The sequence below is a fragment of the Coturnix japonica genome, chromosome 3 (assembly GCF_054131305.1).
Source record: "Coturnix japonica strain WE chromosome 3, WE-NBRP24, whole genome shotgun sequence".
Classification (NCBI taxonomy): Eukaryota; Metazoa; Chordata; class Aves; order Galliformes; family Phasianidae; genus Coturnix; species Coturnix japonica.
In genome coordinates, this window is record NC_140665.1 from 18,238,359 (window position 1) to 18,261,101 (window position 22,743).

Consider the following 22,743-nt stretch of genomic DNA (forward strand, 5'->3'; position numbering starts at 1 on the left):
TCTTTCTTAATTGATTTAATTTACATTGTATAAAAACAGAAGTTTGTATATACAAAAGTGATAGGAAATATTTACATACGATTTAATATACAAAGTCCTACTACAGGTGCTCACCTTCACAACATAAATGATGCTACAATCTGTCATGCATTTCCTTGAAGACTGTCAGTCTCTAGACATCAAGCTGCACCTGCCTTCTCACTGCACTACATTCCATTAGCAAAGCTTCCAAAACACCCTCTCTGTACTGCAGGAGGGAATACATTACATATTAGTTAGACACAAGTACTTACTGTAAGCATATGCAGTCATAAGCTGGAAAGTTTTCAGTGGCTAAGGCACTGAAATGCTTAATTTAATACTACTATGTAAATGTCTAGGTACTACTGTGCTTATACAAAAAACAAGCTAACTCAATCCAATGGACTGTTCATCTGTACTGTTTTGGATTTTTTTTGGTAAGTTTAGTCAAATAGCACAAACAGAGGCCAAGTCAGATCCTGTAATGTGTACATCTATTGTCCAGGAAACCCCTAGACTGCATAAATCAGTTAAACAAACTGAAATATCAGATGGTAAAACGCAGATGGTCAAATCATTGTGCAGAAGAGCACACTGCAAAGAAATATATATAATTATTACAATTCCAAGTTCAAATCAAGATGACTGTTAACAAGCCCTGCTGACCTAAAAGATTACCTCAGAGGCGGAACAGGAGGGATCAACTTTAGATTTGCATGTGGGCTTTCTAAAAACTAAAATGTTGTATTAAAATCGGTGGGTTTCATATGCTCCAGTCTGAAACCATTTTAAGTTTATTTATTAAATACCCAAACTCAGTATAAATGAAGTATCGTCAGGAGAACTAAACATTCTCCAACATCTTCAAAGATGTGCCTGCTGTATACGAGCACTTAGTGCTTTACAAAAGGAGTGCCCACACACATAAAGCACTTGCACAGCACAAAGACCGAGGGTAACAAATGCTGTAATAAAAGGGCAGAAGAAGAGAGTTAATCAGTAAACATACTTGCTGGGTATCAGGTGTGACTGGTACATACAGGCTTTTGTATACCACCAGTGTAACAGTAAGAGAAATACTTAAAAGAATCAAAAGACTAAATGATCAAGGAAGCTCTCTTTTACAGCACTGAATCAGAGAGTAGAATAAGTTTGTTTTGTTTTGTTTAAAAAAAACTGAATACACTGCACAAGAATATTTCTGAATTGCCGATCTTGAAATACTAAATGAGAAATCTACGTGCTGAGGGTAATTTTCCTCCGTCGAAGCGGGTAGTATTTTCTCTGTGGTGTATCTGCAGCTTTTTTTCTTTTGAACAAAGTGTAAGGACTGTTAGCGGTATCAGCGTCTGTCGGTGTGACTTCTGCTGGTGACACAAAGTTTTGGACACTATTTCCCTCCTTTGCATTACAACCAGCAAAGACTTCTTGACGCAGCTTGCAGAGTTCCAAGGTTGGTTGCCAAGTTAACGCTTGGGAAAAACCTTCTGCTCTTTCTATTAGTGCTGGGAGAGACTGCAAAAACAAATCAAGTATCTCAAGTTACATGGGAAAAGCAATGGTTACGATGTGCGAGATATGTTAATTAGATTCTGAGAGGCACAAAAGCTTCAGTGTCTGCAGAGATGATCCTCAGGAAGGCAGGTGAAGGCTGGGAACTCAACTACCAGCCTAGCAGTGACAAGGGTCTGCATTCAGAGTGCATGTGTACGCTAAGTTAAATGTTCCTTAATTCCATTTCTAGACTGAATCAATATCACAGGAACACAGTTAAGTTCATGTGTAAAGTGATGCTACAGTAACAGACCACAGAATCATAGATTGGCCTGGGGTGAAAAGGACCACGATGATCATCTGGTTTCAACCCCGCTGCTACGTGCAGGGTCACCAACCACCAGAGCAGGCTGCCCAGAGCTACATCCAGCCTGGCCTTGAATGCCTCCCAGAATGGGGCATCCACAACCTCCTTGGGCAACCTGTTCCAGTGCGTCACCTCTCCCTGTGTGGAAAGCTTTCTCCTAAATGTCACACGCAACACAAAGTTACACCGGTCTTCAGAAAATATTTTTCAGATGCTGCAGGTTTTAAAATCTCTGTAAGAAATATTTCCCAAAGTCAGATGGTGTTCTTCTTTCCCACTACAACTGAGGGAGAATTCTTTACAGATGTAACTTCAGTAATACGAACCAAAGGATGTACTTGCTTCCAAAGTACACGGAGGTTTTTTTGTACAAATCTACAACTAAGATAAATGACAACCCTCATTTCATGACATCATCAAAACATGAAAATGAAACAAAAAAAATCCCCTTGGAGCACACATAGATCTCACCTTCATTGCCTCACCAATCTGCTCGGATGCCATTTCGGTCACCTGCTTCAGATCTGCCATGTAAGCACCTAAGAAAAACACAAAGCTGCAATAAGCTCCCGATACGTAACTCTTCCCCTCCTTCCCTGATACTCGCTACTGACTTCTTAACACTGGGCATGCAAAGCAGTGGACTCCCTCTGTAAAATTAAACGTACAACATATCTCTTCAATTAGTGTTGGTGATGACAGCTGATGCGCTTCATCTTACTCTTACTACTTTTAGTCATGCAAAACGCAGCAGTGCACAGAGGTCTCAAATATTGCGAGCCACAGAGTTCTTTGCTAGAAATCCTACAGCTTGTCCAAAACATGAGACACAGAGACAGTACGTGTATAAAGGAGGAGGTTAAAAATAAACAGATCTGTTTCTCAGTCTTTCAAATTCATTATTACATTGTGGGGGAAAAAAAATCCAAAGGATAAATGTAACTGCAGAAAATTGATGAAGGAAAATAATTCCATGGAGGTGGGAAATGCTCAGTCTTACAACTTCAGTCTAATAACAACAACTCAGCTTTTACTAAAGGAAAAAAAAAAAAAGCTACTTTTCATTTTGGCTTAATTTCCAAGCAGGAGTAAAAAAGAACCAAGTCACTAATCCGATTGGGTTAACAAACAAAAGCAAGAAAAAAGAAGCTTTCAGGAAAACTGAGGCAAACAGGATTGCAGAATACTGGGGGAAAACATTGGACTGCAGTAGCAATATGATCATCAACATGGTACACATTTGTGATGACTGGTTTACAAACAGTAATTCTTCTGTTCAGGAGTTAAAGTTTTCAAGTTATTACAAAGCAGCTTTGCATGCTCTCTGCCATTATCCCGCTTGAGGCACCATGCCAGCAACAAAAACTTAAAATCAGCAGCTCAGTAAGTGTGCCCCTGGGAACTAAGCTGTGTCACCTATCACTCGTATTTGTCTGTAGGGTGTCATCAGTGCCTGCAGAAGAACACCACTTTAGATGGTACATGCAGACCTAAACCATTTCAGAGAAAAACACAGATCTGCTTTGAAGTCAATCTAATTAATGCTACTGAAGATGATTTAAGTCAATCACGGCTTTCTAGTGCAGGGTGACAGTGACCTCCTGCTGAAATGTAATACACAGCAAGAGACGGTGTTTTGTTGAATTGTCTGTGCTATGTGCCAACGGTGGTTATCAAACATGGCCTAGGAAGCTATGGATATGGATGCTAAAAAGCACAGTCAGAATTTGGAAGAAAGAATATTGAAGTAGTAGCCTCTTCAAATACAATGCAGATGTCTATGATGGACATTCTCTATAAGAACACGTCTGTAAAAAGGAATTCTTGTAGTAGAATATGGGGATTAGAAGACTACGAAGTTGTAAGGAAGTAGAAGAAAGAAGTAAAAATAATTCCAGTGATTATTCCAGTTATACAGAAAGACTGACATGCAATTAAATGAGATTTGCCTGCAGGACTTCAGCTTTACATGGACAGCATGGACAGTATATTCCTCAGTGTTCAAGGCTTTCCAAAATGTAGGGAAATGAAAAGAGGAAATGAAAGATATTGAGTAATCTAAACATTTTTTGTTTCTAGCCGCTGTACTTGCTAAACTGGGATACATAAACTTCCCAAATACTACATAATACTAATATGCAGCACAAACTTTATGCTGTCTTGACTGAGGCTTTGCAGCTACCTAACATAAAAAAAGTAAAACCATAATGCAAGATCTTACTACATTGTGAGTACTTAATTCATATGAGAAGAGCGTAGAACTACACTCTAGAAACCAAAAGAGATGCAGACATGAAGTGACACTCCTTGCTGCTCCTCTTAGCTGCTTTGCTGCACAGGCTGGCACTTCTGGAAGCAACATCTCCTGTTTACAAAGAGGAAATGATGCCTAGAGTGAAGCCAGATCAGCAGAGCGAGAAGCCCAGCCTTGCTTCTCAAACTTAATTTAACACCTCTGCTTGTTACACCACTTTACAGCATGTGAAGTGACCCATAGACAGTTCTCTTACCATGTTTGCCCACTTAAAACAGCACCGGTAGACTGCTCCAAAAGTACTGCCTCCTGTTTTATGATGTTGGCCTGTGATGTCAGAGGCAGATGGTGGTGGTACAGCAGTAGGGAATGAACCTCCCCACCAATATCCCGTTACATGTCATTGCTACGAGACAGACGGCAGCAGAGGAGCAGTCTGACAAAATGGCATCTGACATGGGAGTACGTATCAAGCAAAGGTGGGTCACTGAATTCCTCCATGCAGAACAAACGGCATCCATTGACATTCATCAGTGTTTGCCAAATGCTGATGGAGACCAGACAGTGGATGTGAGCACAGTGAAGAAGTGGGTGGTGCATTTCAGCAGTCATGGCGCTAACATGAAATACAAGCCATGTTCTGGACAGCCATGCACAGCTGTCACACCACAGAATGAAGAGTGCCTAGATCAGCTTATCCACACAGACTGGCAGATTACAACTGGAGAACTGTGTTTGGAGCTGAATATCTGCTTCAATGCATTGGATACGATGCTGGATACATTGGGATATCACAGAGTCTGCACCAAGTGGGTCTCATGAATGCCTACACAGGAACACTGCATGCAAATCTGTCAGGACCTACTGAATCAATACAAGTCTGAAGGTGACTGTTTCCAGGATCACATCATTACCATCATGTTAGCACTGTGAGCTGGAGACAAAACATCAATCTACAGAGCAGTGACACGTGACGTCCCCATCAAAGAAAAAGGTTAAGACATAGCCCTCAGTGGGTAAAGTGATGAGCACTGTAGTTTGTGATAGGAAAGGAATGATCATAGAATCACAAGGTTGGAAAGGACCTACTAGATCATCTAGTCCAACCGTCCCCCCTTTACCATAGTATAACCACTGAGCCATATCTCCTAGCTCCCTATGGAATGGGAATCATGTGTGCCATCCTTCTGGATTTCCTGGAACCCAACTCCGACCACTACATCCCGATGCTGATTAAGACAAAGGATTGGACTTCCAGAGTCAGGACAGGGAACAGAGCAACCTTTCTCTTGCAACACAATGAAGCCAGGCCCCATATCAGTCTGGAGACTACGGAGCATATTGCCGATCTTAGCAGGGCTGTCCTGCCACACAGAATGCATAGCTCAGATTTGGTGCCCTTCATGGAAGACTTCTGACTTCCATCTATTTGGGCCAATGAAAGATGGACTACATGGGCAACATTTTCCTAGCAATGACATTGTCATAGTAGCTGTGAAACCATGGGTTACTTCCATGGGTGCAAATTTTTACCAGTGTGCATTAAGGCTCTTGTTCATCACTGGCTAAAATGCACAGCTAACAGTGGTGAGTATTGAAAAACAGTCTTTTGTAGCTAAGAATCTGATCTATCAAATAAGCTTAATGTGCTCTTTGTATCTGTTATAGTTTGCATGGGAACAAATATGAGGCATTACTTTTGGAGCAACCTACATAAACTCTGACATGCTTTTATGTACTGAAAAAATGAAAGGCGTTTCTTTTGGCCAGCTACAGAAAAAGCACCCCCTATTCTACTACTGCAAAGTACACATCATCTTATACAAATGCCTCAGAACAAGGAATAGCCTTTCAAAAGCATGCAGCAAACTTAGGACATTTTCCACAGTTTAACATAAGCAGAACAAAATTTGATACATGCTTGACAAGTGAGGAGAGTCAACCCCACCAGCAGTGAGTACCACAGGAAAGCTTTCAATTCCTCGAGGAAGCTGCCTGATTAGGAAGAGATACTGAAGCATTTCTAGTATTTATATAGGAAGGAACACAAGAATGGTCAAAGTATAATGTCAGCGGTCCATCTAGTTCCACATCTTGCCTCCACCAGTAGAAGAAAAGAGACAAGAATAGAGGGTGAATAGAGGTAAGAGAAAGAGTGAATATTTGTTTCTTTCCCGTGCCCTCATAATGGCATCTTCTGCCTTTAAGCACCGCATATAACAGCAGGGAGCATTCAGAATAAGAGAAATGCATACAGGTTAATAAACTAAAGCAGCAATACTTTAATTATAACAAACTTCTGGCTATTTTAGTTAATTCAGTCAATAAAGTTAAATAAATTTCAAGAAATAAAACTCCTTAAATGTTTGTTGCTAGGCAGTAAAGGAAGGCAAGTGTTCCCTTGGTACTGCTGCCCTCCCTCAGAAATCATTACCTTGAGAAGGCTGTGTTTTAATCTCTTCTGGTGTTACGACAGGCTGGTACAGCTTCTGCAAATTCAAAACAGAAAAAATCTGAATCGTCCCCTTCCTTTAACAGATATCTAATGTATACAGAGCAGTTAGAACAATGGAGAAAGGTCAACAGAAGGAGATGGTGGTGGAATTATTTACACAGAGTGTATTAGATGTTTAGGTTATAGATACTCAACTACTAAAAAGAACGTTCTGATTAACACGGTTAAGTTCAGTGAGAACACGTCTCCAGAATCTGCTTTAGTTTATGGAATTCTAATTATAAAAGCATGAGAATTTCTAAATTAAAACCCAGATGTTTTGGAAGAATCGTTACCATCTGCTGAACAACTGAGGGAAAAAAAACAAGAAACAGCTCTGATTCCTAAGGAACCATTCACAAAAACAGAAGAAAGCCAGCTGAAGAGTAAAGCATCCTAAATAAGTCATCCACGTTAGGATTCAGGTGGAAAACAGCTCTCCTTTTCCAAATGGTCCTGTTAAATCTTGTTATGCAATAGCAAACTTTCACAGAATTGCAGAATATCCGTAGTCGGAAGGGCCCCACATGGATCACATTGCCCAGCTCCTGGCTCCATACAGAACAACCCAAAATTCAAACCCTATGTCTGAGTGCACTGTCCAAACACTGAGATGAGCAGGAGTCGCACCTTCCTCTCCTATTGCATGCAATATTTGTACACAGTGCTCAGATACACCCAAGACTTCTCTCTTCTAGGCTGAGCAATCCCATCACACCAATGACTCATCGCTGGACTTGCTCCAGTTTGTGCACATCTTCCTCACAGCGAGGAGCCCAGAGCCAGACTCAGTACTTCCGATGCAGCTCCCCAGGGCTGAGAAGAGGGAAAGAATCACACCCTTGGCATGCTGGTAGCGCTCTTCCTAACGTAGCTCAAGACGTTGTTGGCCTCCTTGGCCACAAGGGTGCGTTTCTGGCTCACAGTCAGGTTGTCAGTCAGGGCCTGCTCGGCAAAGCTGCTTTCCAGCTGTGAGGAAGTCTGGTCTGGTGCATTATTTCTCCTCCAAGTATCATCTTTCACTGAACTTCATGAGTTTCCATGTCAGCCCATTTCCTCAGCACATCCAGGTCCCTCTGAACAGCAGCACAACCATGCAGTGCATCAGTCATTCCCGGTGTGCTGTCTGCCAACTTACTGGGGGTACACTGTCCTGTCATACAGATCACTGATGGAGATGTTAATCAGTACTGGTCCTATACACTCGTGTTTTGTCATCAGTCCCATTCAGAAAGGGAGAGCATTTTCCCCAGTTCTTTCTTTATCTAATCTGTTCACAAATGTGCTCACACAGAAACGGCTCAAACAATGCACTGAGGTACAGGCAGCCCTGTCTTTTACTCCTAAAGATTCAGATGGCTTTTTTTCCCCTCCAAAATCATACAATAAAGCACCTATCATTAAGCCATTAACCTGCCAGAAAACCAAGATGGTTTAAGAATGCATTCAAAAGCTGGACACTTAAGAAATGTACTTCAGGAGATGGGGAGGAGGTTACAACTCTTTAGGATAGCAAAGTGAATAAGAGAACTGACACCTAATTAACCTGCAAGTAAGCAAAGAAGGAGTCCTAATGTAACTGCAGAAAAGAAACTGAGCAACTAGGAACATGACTGGGCTGCCTAATGCCAATGATTACACCCAGTGTTAAAAAAAGAAAAAGAAATCAGTGAAGCTATTCACAATCCATACAACCTTTCTTCTTTCTTTAGTTTCTAAGAAGAAACTTAAAGGTCAACATTTGATGATTTGCTCCTTCAAATTACTCACCAACATCTCTTGCTCTGCTTTCATGGTCTGGACTGCATGCACAAGGATCTTCTTAGGCCACTGCTTGCGTTTTGTTGCTGTCTCTACTATCAGCTCATCAAGCTGATCTTCAAGTATTTTGAGGTTGGCACCTGAGCATGGCAAGCATGCAACAAAACCATCATTATAGACCAAAACAATTATGAGTTATGGAAGAAAACAGAACTAACAGCTCAGTATTAAATCCTAACCTTTCATAACTGAGAGACAGCATATGTTTCTATATTCTTCCATTTGCACATCTATAGCTCTTTTTTTCCATCAGCAGTGACTTCAAACCCCATCAGCGGTCTTGGCTTTATAATTTTTACATTTAATTTTGAAAATTTCTTAGAATTTACATTCACAGTTTTCCATAACGTTGAACATAGCTTGCAAGCCATGTGTTATTATCAATCTAGTGGTAACAAATGGATTGTGAGCACCCTCTCTTGGTCAAACTGTGCAGAAACAGGCAATAATAAACCTCAGAAAGTTAAAAACCAAAAACGACAAGTTTTGAGAGTTGGTGGGATTCCTTATTGTTTTAGATTTGCCATTAAAAATTATATGGGAGCGTTGGCATTCTAGATGTCCACCTACAGATGCAGAAGCTTCCAGACAAAAACCAGGGTGCTATTACTACATTTGCCAACTCAACATATCTGCGTTTTTGGCTTCACAGAACTGCAAAAATCATCATGTTGCAGGCAATGAAAATCTATTGTTAACATAGGCAAGCACACAGATTGTACAGAAACTGTCTTTGGACACCAGATTACCAAGAATGTCCATGATTATTCAAAAGAATATAATTATACTGTATGGATTACCTCTAAATATATGATTACATAGCAATAATAACCTCTTATTTGTATATTAAATAGTAGCAATAGACCTCCTATTTGGTCTCTTGATAGAGATGAACTGTTGGCCAATGACATCCATACAAAATCATTCAGCTTGCAAGGGCTCTCTGGTCCCTTCTGATTCAAGCCTCCTGCTCACAATGAGGACTAGTGGGAAGTATCTGGGCACAGGCCAAAGGGTCAGAACTAGAGAGTCTTAAGTCCCTCCTGACCCAAACCATTTTGTGGTTTCAAATAATCATTCATACTTGGATCCACCCTACTGCTTCATTCTAGCTTTAAGAATAGATCGGCATGCCCTAGTCCATCAGATTTTGTACACTCCATTTATTCTTATGAGTGAAGTTGTTGAAGTGGAACATGCTCTTTCCCAACCTGAATTAAAAATTATCTTTTGGAACAGCGACTTTCTAAAAGCTTTCTGCAGACTTTCTAGCAAGACAGCTGCCATTAAAATCAGTTAAACCTTATTACTTTCCCATGTCAATATCAGATGTTGTGAGAGTTTCTAAACTACCTTTCTCTAGTAAAGAACAGATCCTTAAGTAATTCAGGTGCCATAATAGTGGTAGCTAAAATTGTGCCTAACTATCTGTAAGCATCTTGCTCTAGGCATCAAGCAGAACAACGCTCCTTCTAATAAAGCTGTCTTCCCTTTTGTTTTTGCCATGGATACTTGCTGTATACCTTTTAGTTGCTTTTCCCTTACAAACACTGCTCTGCAAGAACCACGTTACTGCTGTGCAGTACTTTAGTTTTTTATACAGACACAGCCAAGCTTGAGTTCCACCTCATCTGCTTCATGAGTGTCATTGCTGCCGCAGCCACTAGAGGAAGAACTGCCCAATTAAAAACACAACTAAAAAAAAATACCCACCCAAACAAACATATAAATACATGTGAAATGAATGACAAACCATACATACTGTTTGGTTCAGAGTCGGCTGATGTCTCTGCCCAGGGCTGCCCATTAATGGTAACATTCTCTCTCACTGCTGCCTCAAAGTTCTGCAAGAGATGCATAGGCTGGAAAAGTTATGCTTTAGACACACATATGCAACGTCAGCACATAGAGCCCTTCCTGTATGACTGCCTGGCTCGGCAGGCAAGAATCACGGAATCCTTAAGATTGCGAATCTCCAGCCATCAACCCGGCATTACCACGTCCAGCACTATGCCACATCCCGCACTGCAGTGTCTATGTGTTTCTCTGGGCAGGGGGACTTCACTACTTCCCTGGAAAGTCCATTTCAATGTACGACTGCTCTTTCTATGAATAAATTGTTCCAATCTAAACCCCCACAGCACAATTTGAGGCTGTTTCCCTGCATCCTATCCCTTGTCATTGCAGTGCACGTCGCCGCAGCCTCCTTTCAGGCAGCTGCATTGCAATAATGTCTCACAGAATCACAGAATGACCCGGGTTGGAAGGGACCTCAAGGATCATGTAGTTCCAACCCCCCTGCCTGGCAGGGCCACCAAACATACACCTTTACTAGATCAGGTTGCCCAGGGCCCTGTCCAACCTGGCCTTGAACACCTCCAAGGACGGGGCATCCACAACCTCCCTGGGCAGCCTGTTCCAGGGCCTAACCACTCTCCTAGTAAAGAACTTCCCCCTAACATCCAACCTAAATCTTCCCTCTTTTAACTTAAAACCATTTCCCCGTGTCCTGCTATTGTCAGCCCTTTCGAAGAGTTTACTCCCCTCCCGGGAGTAAGTTCCCTTCAGGTATTGAAAGGCTACAATGAATGTCTCCCTTCAGTCTCCCCTCCTCCAGACCGAACAGCCCCAGCTCCCTCAGCCACTCCCTAACTGCTGTTTTATGGCCCTTCACCAGTTTCTCCGCCAGTTTCATACACCCCGTACCGTTCTTGCACTGACAGCCCCGCACCGAGCACAGCACCCAGCGTCTCCTCCCCCATCACCCAGCAGTGCCTATGTCTGCCCGCCTAACCCTGCAGTGCCGTAGCGGTGAGTCCCCGGCCTGCCCGGGGCCGTACCCAGATGGCGTCTTCCACAGCGGCGGCGGCGTCCGGCTGCCCGTCGGCCAGGCCCCGCACGAAGGGCACGCACAGCGCCAGCAGCTCGTCCAGCCCGCGCCGCGAGCAGCACCGCACCCGCGGGTCCCGGCGGGCGGGCGGCCCCGCCGCCATTTCCCGCCTAATCCGAACCGAAAATGCCGGCCCGGAAGCACAACCCGGCGCTCCCCCGCCCCTTCCCTCCCGCAGCCGGGGCCGGGTGTCGGCATGGCGGGGCCGGTGGACTGTCACTGCCACCTCTCGGCGCCCTGCTTCCACACGGTGAGGCAACGCGGGACGGGCAGAGGCCTGTCGCGTCTTGGCCCGGCGCTGAGGCGCTGCGTGTCTCTTGCAGGACGTGGCGGCCGTGGTGGGTGCGGCCCGACAGGTGAGAGAGGCGCCCCCCGACAGGTGAGTGGTGCCCCGCAGCCCGGCGGGTGCGGCCTCAGCGCTGTTTGTGGCCGTGACAGGCGGCGGTGGCGGCGCTGGTGACGGTGACGGAGCAGGCGGCGGAGTTCCGGAGTGTGCTGGAGCTGTCACACAGGTGCGAGGCCGGGACCTGATCCCCGCGGCCCGGCGGGGCCGTGGCCGTGCTGCCGGCTCGATGCTCGGTTGGCCTTCGGTTCCACCTCACGCTGGCTCGGTGTGGCGCTCCGTTGCAGGTTCCCAGGGTTCGTGCTGCCGTGTCTGGGTGTTCACCCTGTGCAGGAGGTTTCTCCGGGAGAGCAACGCAGTGTTACTTTACAGGTAACTTGGTGGCAGGTAGCCCGGTGCGGCTGTGACGTGCTGCTGTGTGGACGTGTCTGAGGGATGGGATGCCGTCCGGAGACCTAGACAGGCTGAGCAGGGGGTACAGGAGAACCCCACAAGGTTCAAGCCCCGTTATCAGTACAAGCTGGGGATACACAGTGGATCACAGCCCTGCCTAAAAGGGCCTGGGGTACTGCTGGATGGCAGGCTGGACATGAACCAACAGTGCATCCTTGCAGTCAACTGGGTCCTGGGCTGCATTAAAAGAAGCACGGCCAGCAGTGTGAGGGAGGTAATCCCGCCCCTCTGGTGAGAACTCACCTGGAGTACTGCGTCCAGATGCGGAGTCCTCAGTACAGGAGAGACGTGGATCTGTTAGAGAACATCCAGAGGAGTGCCACAAAAATGAGCCAGGGGGTGTCATACCTCCACTATGAAAACAGTCTGAGAGCTGGGGCTGTTCAGGACAGAGAAGACAAGGCTCCAAAGAGACTTGAGAGCAGCTTTTCTGTATCTAGAGTGGGGCTGTAAGAAAGAAGAGTAAAGACTCAGTATTTACTAAGGTCTGTTGTGTTAGGATGGGGGGGGCTTGGTTTCAAACTAAAAGAGAGGAGTTCCATATTCATATTGTATCTAAGGAAGAAAGACTAGATGACCTCTGAGAATCCTTCCAACTCAAACAATCCTGTGATTCTATGCTATGGCTGTGCTGGAGATGCAGGGGGTGCTGTGATCTGCCTGATCCCAAGTTAGCTGTGTTTCTATAAAGCGGAGGACGCAGCAGACCAAACCCCTGGGCCTCCAGCATAGCATCTGCCTGTGTGACTTCAGCAGCACTCAGAGCCATCTGGCCCCAGAAATGATGCTGCTTGCAAGCAGTTCTATAAACCCCAAGTGAACTGTTGGCTTACAGTGAACAGAATGCATCTTGTTTGCAGATGGCCCTTTGTTAGTGTGGGACTGGGAGGATACCAGTTTGTGCCCTTAGCCTGGGGAGAATGGAGAACTGTCTGCAGCCATGTAACGTGACCAGACTGGCTATGGGCTTTGTTACTACTTCTGGTCCTATGGGAAGTTCACTTTGAAAGGAGGGGTCTTTGGGTAAAGCAGGAAAATCCTGCAGGTCTCTGAAATACTGATGACGGTTCAACTTCGGTAATAGCAAGTCTAAGGTACAAAATTTATGAGGAGTGAAGGGAAAGGCTGATGGTACAAAGCTGGGAGAAGTGGCTGACACAGCAGACAGCTGTGCTGCCGCTCAGCGAGGCCTGGGCATGCCAGGGAGTTGGGCAGAGGGAACCTGCTGAGGTTCGACAGTGCAAGGGTAGGGTCCTGCACCTACAGGGGAAGAACTGTATGCATCAGTACAGGTTAGGGGCTGAGCTGCTGGAAAGCAGCTCTGCAGATAAGGACCTGGGGGTCCTGGTGGACAGCTGGTTGGTGATGGGCCAGCAGTGTGCCCCTGTGGCCAGGAAATCCAAATTAACCACAACTTTGTATTCATACAGCTTCCACCTCGTAAGGTCAGTGAGGATTGCTTTTGTTCTTGCAGGATCTGGATGCAGCATTGCCACTCATAGAACTGCACAAAGATAAGTTGGTGGCAATTGGAGAAGTAAGTAGAATTCCAAAATGGGTTTGAGCATATCTGGCTTTGGCAGCATCTGCCACCACAGTTAAAAAAACTTAGTGAGTGCTTGACTTTGTATGTGCAGTAAATGTTGCTGATGGTCTGATAAAAACACATGCCCGATTTGTAATTCTCTTGAAGCGCTTTCCTTCATAGATTTGCCCTGTTTTCCTTCATTATGTTGTTATTAGGAAATAGTTACCCTTGTTCAGATCCTTCCTCTCTTTTGCAGCACAGTTAGGCCAACCTATGATTTCAGCTTACGTTGGTGACTTACTTAAGCTCTTTTTTTCTTGTGATCCCGTCTGTCTCTATCCACGTAATATCTGTTATGTTGTTTTCCATTATAAACAAACCAAGGGTTGAAAACTTTAGGGTAGCATCTGTCCCTGTGGTAGTAGAGGGGTTTGTGGCTAGTTCTGCACTTACTGGAGGAAAGGCAATTGTTGAGAGAACTTGGAGCTGAACTTGTCATGTGTGGAGCCAGGAGCTGAATTCAGTGACCCTTATTGGGTCTCCTCCAACTCAGGATGTTCTGTGATTCTGTTTTACTCCTGTACTTTAATGAGGTCTTTGGTTGGTATATCAGTGAATTTGGCCTTCTTTGACAAAGTTTAAATTCTGTTTGAATGTATTTAGATCAAAAAACTGTAAAATCAATGGGTAATTTTTACTAGAGATAGGACTAAGTTACAGGTTCAAGTCAACTTAGATTCAACTTAGATTGGAGATCCAGCCTTGAGATTTTATCTGAAATAATATTTAATAGTATATGAGAAGTCAGAAAACTACTTACAGATTAAAATGCTAAATACAGTAGCTTCTCTCAAACGCTTTCATAATTGAGAGTCGTATCTTGAGGAATTCCTTTCTGAATTACGCTACAGCTGTGGCTACAGCCTTTTTAATTGCCATCTTTGATGATACCTTGCAGGTCTGAAATGTTTTTTTTCTTTTTCTCTCTATGCTGTTGTGATTTAGTCAAGCATTAGACCTGTACTACTTTCTCCCTTTTGTTCTTGTACCATAGGTTGGATTAGATTTCACTCCCAGATTTGCCAGCACAGATGAACAGAAGGAAGGACAAAGACAGGTTCTGACCAAGCAGGTTGAGTTAGCAAGAAAACTGGATTTGCCTTTGTAAGTTTGACTAATGGGAGAGTTTTCCAGATCTCAGTAACCTCTGTAAAGAGTTCCCAGGATTTATAATTGCTAAAAGCCTAATGAACTTATATGTCTTAAACTGGTATTGGTGTCCTGACAGTGTCCAGCTTGAAATGAATTACTGAATTTCGCCTGTGAATACATTGGAGTTTTTTATCCTGTTCTCACAGTGTTGCTGATAAATATTCAGTGTGGCTAAAATGATTTAAATACACATCTCTAGATTTTTTTTTCCAGGTAAAAGTGCTAACACAGATGAATTGTTTTCTTCCCAACCTGCTGTTGGTTCATGGCAATGCTGTAGGGAGCCTGCTCTAGCAGGGAGCTGAATTAGATGACCTGCAAGTGTCCTTTCCAACCCCTGTGATTCTGTGATTTGTGTTTATGGAAAAACAGACACACATACTGTTGTTTAATTTCCTAATGCCAGGGCTTTCTCTGTTTCCTTTGCAGGAATGTTCACTCCCGCTCAGCTGGAAGACCAACCATTCATCTTTTAAAGGAGCAAGGTAAATTTTTAATGCATCTTTTTCCTTCTTATTTTTTACCAACAGAATTTCATAGAATAATCTCTTCAGTTTTGTTATGCTTTCTTATCATTTTGTGCCCAAGAAACCTTGTGAACCTGCTGTAAACGCTGCTAATAAATAGGTTTGTTTCTTTTCTCCAAGGTGCTTCAAAGGTGTTGCTTCATGCGTTTGATGGGAAGCCATCTGTAGCCATGGAAGGGGTGAAAGCTGGATACTTCTTCTCCATTCCTCCCTCCATTATAAGGAGTGATCAGGTGACATTTGGAGGGGATCACTCCTGCTCGGTGCCTGGGAGCTGCAGGCGATAGTTGTTGGCTTAGTGTGTTGGCAAACATAACTACATTTGTACTGTGCAACTCAAAAGAATGCTTGGTTGTTTGGTTGTTTTTCATTGAAGTCTATATGGTCTAAAGGGCTGTCACGGACATATGATTACAGGCACTTGATGCTTTTTGAAAGAAGATCCCGCTTTCAGTTAGGTTTAAAATTACCATTTTGCTGTGGCTATATTTCTGTATGGGACTTTTGCCATATATGGACGTTTGGAGGAGAAATTTTGGCTAAAACAGTTCATCTGTTCCTGAGAAGTAAGCATTAAGAGAATGAGCGTTTTTGCTCGGCTACATTGCTTGAGATCAGCGCTGGCCAGTCTCAGCCCTGGACTCAGTGAAATGCTGCTTCTGTTTCTACTCTGGGCTGCTGTGAACTCTGCTGACTTCTCAGGTAGCAGTTTGTTTCCATCCTGCGCTGTCATCATTTGCTCTGATAAGCTCAGGAAATGTACGAAAGGACAAGGCATCATTCAAGTAGAAAGGTTGCGAGGGCTGGATGATTGTGGATGAGGCAGGAAGCTGCAGAAAGGAGGGCAAACTGGAGCTGAGGGGTAGAAGCAGGAAGGGGAAAAAAGATATTCAAATGCTCTGTGTACAGCAAAGTAGTAGATTAAAACTGCGTTGACAGTCTAATTCTGTGCAATATAATCTCGTAATCTGATAAAGTAATAAGGATCCAGTATTCAGGTAATAGTGCTTCAGATTTTTAGAGTCACCAAAAATGGGATAATCTTTTTTAAGGGACTCTTTAGCAGTTCGTTCCTGGTATTCTTGCTGCCATGCTGAATTTGCTGACAATATACTGACAGTGGCATCAGGGTCTTTGAACACTGCTTTTAAATGCAGAGCTTGTCTTTATATCTTATATGTTTCCCACAATTGTAAGTGCATAAAACATTTAATAGTTCTCTTTATTGTCTTCAAGAAGCAGAAACTTGTGAAAGTGTTACCTTTAGAAAGTATATGCTTGGAAACCGACTCTCCTGCTCTGGGCCCTGAAAAACAGGTAAATGATGATGGGGACTTCTGTGTTTGTATATCCACTGTGACTCCTCCTTGTGGAGATTAGTTGCTAGCGTGGGAGAGTGAAGGAGTGTAGGTGTGGACAAGGGATGGAGGGGATTGCCAGGTGGAAATGTTGAGATGTATAATTCAGAGAAATAGCCATAGAGGTTGAAGCTGGGAAAGAAAAAGAAATTCCAGTAAGGGTCAAAGGGGAAAATGATTCAAGGACAACAGTTACCTGTAATTTCTCTACCATAGATAGGTACAGTTTGATGAAAGGTGTGTCAGGAAGCACTGAATCCGAAGCACTTGTCATTGGAGGGGTCTGTTATTTCTTCTGCTTGATTTTTGAGTTTTGATTTTTTTTTAATCCAGGTGAGAAATGAACCAAAAAATATCTATATTGCTGCAGAATATATTGCTAAAATTAAAGGAATTCCAGTTGAAGAAGTTATAGAAGTGACAACACAGAATGCGCTGAGAGTATTCCCCAAACTTCGTAACTTTCTTCAGGTATAGACTTGGAAACTGAAAGATATGATGTTGTTGAAACTGTTGTTTATGACATAATAAACATAATAAATAAAACCAACACGCATCTTGGCCTTAAGAGGAGTTTCGCTGTCAGGAGGTCAAGAAGTGAGCACAGTGTTGTACAGATACAAGTTGCAATGAATGCAGTGAGTTCATCTCCTGTATACAACAAAAAAGATATTTTATTATTTTCCGTTTTGAGGATTCAGGTGGAGAAGAAAGGTATCAGCTGTCCAGTAAAACAGAAATGGGAGCAAAACTTTGTGCTATAAGGCATACCCACACTGTGGTAATTTGCTGTTTACCCAGAGTTACCTCATCCAATTTAAATATTTGTTTTTGCAGCAAGCAACAAAACTTGTTGTTTTTGCAGCAGAAGTCTCTGTTACAGTGTGCATGCAGATCAGCACTGCTTGACTCTCCTGAAGCTTTGACCCAGATTAGTTAGGGCCACTTGTCCTGGATCTACAGGCATCAGTTCCACTGAATTAGTGAACGATGCAGTTTGCCTCCAGGTGGTGCTAGGGAAAAGGTGTGCAATAGTCTTAAATTATATGATATTAACCATTATGTTGTCGCAGGAGGTGCTAAGCAGGTGATACCAGGCTATGTTACATGTGCTTCTGGTCTGTCTAGCAGGCCCTACATGGAGTGATAGAAAAATGAAGAAAGGTTTGTGATTGTTTGGTAAAAATAGTGCCTTCGGGGTGCCTCGTTCACTACTCAGTGCTCAGTCTTTGGTACAGCACTTGCTGGAAGAAAAGCCCTGCATCACTTGGTGCTTTCCAAGTTAAAAAGCCAACACACAGATGGACATGAGCAACTCCCGTGTGTACAGGGTTGCAGTGAGTGCATCACTCAATACAGGGGACACATCATGAGGAGGATGCAGGGTGATTGTAGTGATGTGAACATACTTTGCACAGACTGAGCTTGCAGTTCATTTCTGGAGGGCCGCAGGTGCAGCAACCTCACAGGGCCCTTCTGAAACCTCCCTTGAGGGTCTGCTGCTGCCAGATACTGCGGCAAGCTGCGAGGATAAGTAGTTTTTCAAGATTTTTAATGTGGGAACAAGTGAGGAGGTGACTATGAGGCAAGTGAGGAGGTGATAATAAAGCCAAGCAGTTAATGCATGTAATCATGTTGCTCATTGTGATAAGAGTTTGAGCAAATTGACCAAAGGTGATTGCTGGAGGTGCTTTCAGCTGGTTCCTATGCAATGCATAGATAGGCTCTTTAGAAGCAGAAACAGTAAATAATTGACTGGAAATTCAACTTTTATCACTAATGAGCTTCTGCTTTTGTTTGTTTTTTCATTAATGCTGCCTGGGGCCTTTGTTTCCCTTACAGAGCAGGAAAACGAATTTGAGAAAGTTACTGGCTTAGCAGAAAGGTTTGTTGTCCTTCTCTTTGCTTTCTATATGGAATTTAAAAAGGCACAATTGGGATCAAAGAAAAGTTACAGGCTGCCACAGCACCTCATTGTCTCAGTGCTTTTCTTTCCAGCAGGTGGTTATCCCTCCCTTTGCGCCCCAAGGCTGGTTTTCCATGGACATGAGGTCCCTTCCTGCCCAGAGTGCGAGCCATCTTTTGTGCCCTTGTAATGCTGTGAGTGATGGAACTGTGAAAAATAATAGTGGAGAAAAAAAAAACCAATGAGGCACTAGGACATGCGGCCCACTCTATCCAGAGCTGTTCCTGTACCGGGTATATACTTGGGTTTTGTCTCCTTTAATGGGCACGTTAGGATCTTGGGTCTATTTTGGCTGTGCCAGGGCTGTGTGTTCTGTCACTGAGTAGGGAAAGCCAGTGCTTGGCTCCTTGTCAGCCCAGCCTCAGCACAGATCAGGCAGTGTTCCTGTGTTAACAGAAGATAACTCATTGCACAAGTAGCACAGGGCTTTTCTTTCCAAGCGATTTGGGACCTCTGCGCCATGGCAGTCCCACTCTCCTGTGTGTGCCCCGTTCCCCACTCCCAGCCACCTCATTCCCAGCTCCCCATGCATTTCCTTCATTCCTGCTGTGGTTCTACCCTGTGGGACCAGACCTCCTCGCACTACACCACTATGGCTGGGAAACTAGAGAGCTGGATGTTATCTGACAGGAAGGCCTGTCCTTGTGATGTGCGCTGCTGGAAAGGGTGGCTTTGATGGTTTGGTTGGCCCAGGCTTGTTGCTATAAATACACAGAGAGAGCACTGTTGAGCTCAGAGTCTTTCTGGACACACAACAAAGAGGGAGGAAGCGAACAAACAGAGCACAGTGGGAAGAAGAAATGGAGCACCATGTGGGGAGCTCCCATCAAAGCACCCCTGGATAACTTCCCTTCTGTTCTGAGGTCAGTGTTCCTGCCTGGGGAGCTTCAAGTGGAAGCTGAGCTCTGTGCTAGCACCATGTAAGCTGCACATGTGGATGTCGGTGCCCTCTGAAAACATCCGCTGCCGATCTATGTATGTAGGTGGCACTTTATCTGAAGAGGCTCCTTTCATCAGGGTGTTCATAACCAAGATCAAATTTCCCTTGTTTTTATCCACAAGCCATGTTATGGTAAATAAGCCTGCTGTTTGCAGTTCATACACACGGGGAAGGTTCACAACTGTACCTACCCAGGTGCCCAGAGCACTAACAATAAAAACAAATGAAATCTACTACAGCATTTCTAGAGATTGTCTTAACTTCAGATAGAGACAAATAGGAGCAAGAAGGAAATAGCATCTGGCCTATGGTGACCAGCAGAAGATAAATATTTGGAGAAAATCAGAGATCACAATTGCTTTGCTGTGTGCTGTCTGTGTGATCTGGCCATAAAACCACTCTGAGTGATCGAGAGAGGGTGGTTTGGGATGGAGGTGTCCTCATACGGCTTACTGCCAGCTGTTACGTGTATACCCTTTGGACCTGGTGTAACAGCTGCAAAGGTGGGGCTGGCTAATAGCCATCCAGCCATAGGAGCCTGATCAGAACAGCACCAGGAGTGAGTCAGCGCAAAGTGAGATGTGAAAACACCTTTATACCTGACTGACACATCATCAGTCTTATGCTGCTAAAAGAGTTTGACAAAAATAGAGATCAGGATCTGTGGAAAGGTACAGCTGTCCATGGAATCACAACGTGTGAACCTTTACCACTTCCCTGGAAGGGGACCCACCTTGCTGTTATCTTTACTTTTCTTCCAGCCATTACGAGGCAGGATCAGGACGTCTGTCCTTGCGGAGTTCCTGGAAGCCGTCTCAGCACACTATAATTAGATTGCATGAGGCCTGGCCTTCTGCTTATCTTCCAGCTATCGTTCTCCAATATCTGAATCAATGCGGAAGGAGAAGTGATTGATGGGGAGGCCGGGGGTGACCGGGGATGACTTACGTGCCATGGAAAATATCAGTGATATTAGTGCTCCCTGCAGAGTGTTCCTTCACCAGTGTGTTCAAGTAACCTATGGCTTTTCATGAGCACTATGAGTCTGCTTGCTGATATCCAGCACAGCTTTTGTCCTGTGCATAGCTCCAAGGGGCCCAAGTTCTACTGTCTGTGTAGAGAAGTAAGCAATCAAAAGTTATTCCCAGGACCCAAGTAATTTCATTTTTCTCCTCGGGTTTCTAAAAGCTGCCAGCCATTTGCACTGTCTGAGGTCTTAAGGGACATAAATGCTCTGTTTAGCCTGTAGTTGCAGTTTATTGGAAATACAGGATTATCTCCAGAAGCTTAAACAGTCTGAATGCCACTCTGGCAGATCTGGTTCCTGTTTTGAATGTTGCTATATCGATTACTGTAGTGAGATTGACCTTGTTACGTGCTATTCTGCCTTATTTTGTTTTCTTGGCAGTACCGTAAATTAATTAAACAGATTCCATGTTGGGGAATGGGTCCAAACAATGGATCCCTCCTTTGGTCCAAATAGGTTCAGTCAAAACCAGGTAGATCAGTCTCCTTACGCCCCGTTTAAACTCTCTTCCCGTGTTAATGTTAACATGGCTTTTCTAATCACTTCTGTCCCACAGTCCTTTGCTAAGTCGGGCTGATGTCATTTGATCTCTCACTAAACTTAATGCTCTGAAAAGCCGTAGTTCAATGTAACCAAATATCTTCTTTTTTTATTGGCCAGGTCTTAATGTTTCATATGAGAAGAGCCACAAGGATTTGAAAAGATAATTTGTAAGTCAGCATGTCAGCTTTTGAGCTGAGATCGTGTGATAGCTGCTCCAGTAAAGCACACCAGTGAATGTGTTCATTGACACCTGGAGAACACTGAATTATCTCCCCCATAATAAAAGGGAGGAGAATTTTCGCTGGGATGTTGAGGCTTTGTGGCTAATCTGAACCAGTCTGAGTCTTGCTGGGTGTACTCTAAAGAGCTGTCTGAAGGGGTCTTTGAAGAATCCTTCCCAACAAAGGAACAGAAAATGTCCCTTTTGGTGTCTGGGTGGCTGAGTTCCTGTTGAAGTGCTGTAGGCTGCAGGAATGTTATTGCGTTTTCCATAATGTGCTGTCACAGCCAGGGGCTCGGGCAGCCATTGTTTGTTTTTAATTCAACTCTACACGAAAAAACATCCCTCTGATTTTTAGTTATGCTGAGGTCAGCCAATGTCTTCCCTATGGAACAGATGGAGGCCGTTAAGAAACACGGCTCTCTTCCTGCTGATAACTTCTTCAGAGGGAAATTGGGAACTTCCAGCTGTTAGCAAATATTTGGATTTCCTCAATAGAAAAAGTAACAACGTTTCTCAGGATCGGGTGAGCAATCTGTCTTTATAACACAAGTGTATTTCCACACTTGGCGCTTAGTAGATCCAAATCCATGTTTCCTTTCCATCTACTTTTTAAAGAGTGCACACGGTGGTGATGAAGCAAGTAGTAAAAGAGTCGTGAAACTGAAGTCATCTTATGGTGTTTTTTCATAGTACAGCACATTAAATCGCTGCAGCTCTCAGGTTATCTGAGACCTCCTAGAAGTGAAGGAGATGCTTTATCCTTGTTCCTTTGAGTGGTGCTTTCAATGGCCAGTTGTTCAGCATCCATCCAAAGCTGTCTGATGCTTTTCTTTGCGCAGTATCAATGCAAAATGCTTTGAGGCTCTTCCCAAAAGTTAAGCACCATTGGGATGAATGAGTACTTGTTGAAAATGAGAACGTTCCTTAAAGGCAACCCTCTGCATCTCCTGATTTTTACTAATGGTGTGAACGTGGGCAGTTTGATGTTGCTTACTGCTTATAAACGATTCAGATGGAGGTTACACCTTTTGTGGTAGATGAAGAAGCTCTTACCCATGGTGAATAATAACCCAACACGTTTTACCTACTGCATTTGTTCACTAGTTATTTAGTTAGTTGGTTAGTTAGTTAAAACACAAACTCTGTGTATGTAACGTATTTTCTCCACTTGGTTTGCTTGGAAACTCAGGAGAACAGTTCTGTTACATATTAAAGACTGACAGCTGACCGCAAAAGGAAAACCAGATGGCAGCGCAGCAGAAGCACCAGATGTACATTTCTT

General features: G+C 43.9%; 2 protein-coding genes across 20 annotated transcripts; one reads left to right on the plus strand and one right to left on the minus strand.

Moving 5' to 3' along the window:
- Positions 1-11,539, minus strand: NSL1 (NSL1 component of MIS12 kinetochore complex). 2 transcript variants are annotated; one of them, XM_085541161.1, is made up of 6 exons: positions 11,246-11,539; positions 10,214-10,295; positions 8,401-8,531; positions 6,571-6,625; positions 2,354-2,421; positions 1-1,536 (listed from the first exon to the last, which is right to left on the minus strand). In XM_085541161.1, the coding sequence occupies exons 1-6, from the start codon at positions 11,537-11,539 to the stop codon at positions 1,258-1,260; spliced, it is 909 nt and encodes a 302-aa protein (XP_085397287.1). In that variant the 3' UTR covers positions 1-1,257. The 2 variants fall into 2 exon arrangements, with proteins under 2 accessions (XP_085397287.1, XP_085397288.1); XM_085541162.1 differs by having other exon boundaries at positions 11,292-11,460.
- TATDN3 (TatD DNase domain containing 3) lies at positions 11,516-22,126 on the plus strand. Of its 18 annotated transcripts, none has more exons than XM_015857303.3 (12): positions 11,516-11,591; positions 11,665-11,697; positions 11,780-11,853; positions 11,972-12,056; positions 13,612-13,674; positions 14,720-14,829; positions 15,307-15,362; positions 15,525-15,637; positions 16,641-16,721; positions 17,096-17,233; positions 18,605-18,647; positions 21,356-22,126. In XM_015857303.3, the coding sequence occupies exons 1-11, from the start codon at positions 11,538-11,540 to the stop codon at positions 18,638-18,640; spliced, it is 843 nt and encodes a 280-aa protein (XP_015712789.3). In that variant the 5' UTR covers positions 11,516-11,537; the 3' UTR covers positions 18,641-18,647; positions 21,356-22,126. The 18 variants fall into 18 exon arrangements, with proteins under 18 accessions (XP_015712789.3, XP_015712787.3, XP_085397276.1 ...); XM_015857301.3 differs by having other exon boundaries at positions 18,610-18,647; XM_085541150.1 differs by lacking the exon at positions 18,605-18,647 and adding an exon at positions 18,761-18,961.
- Positions 22,127-22,743: the final 617 nt, after the last annotated feature.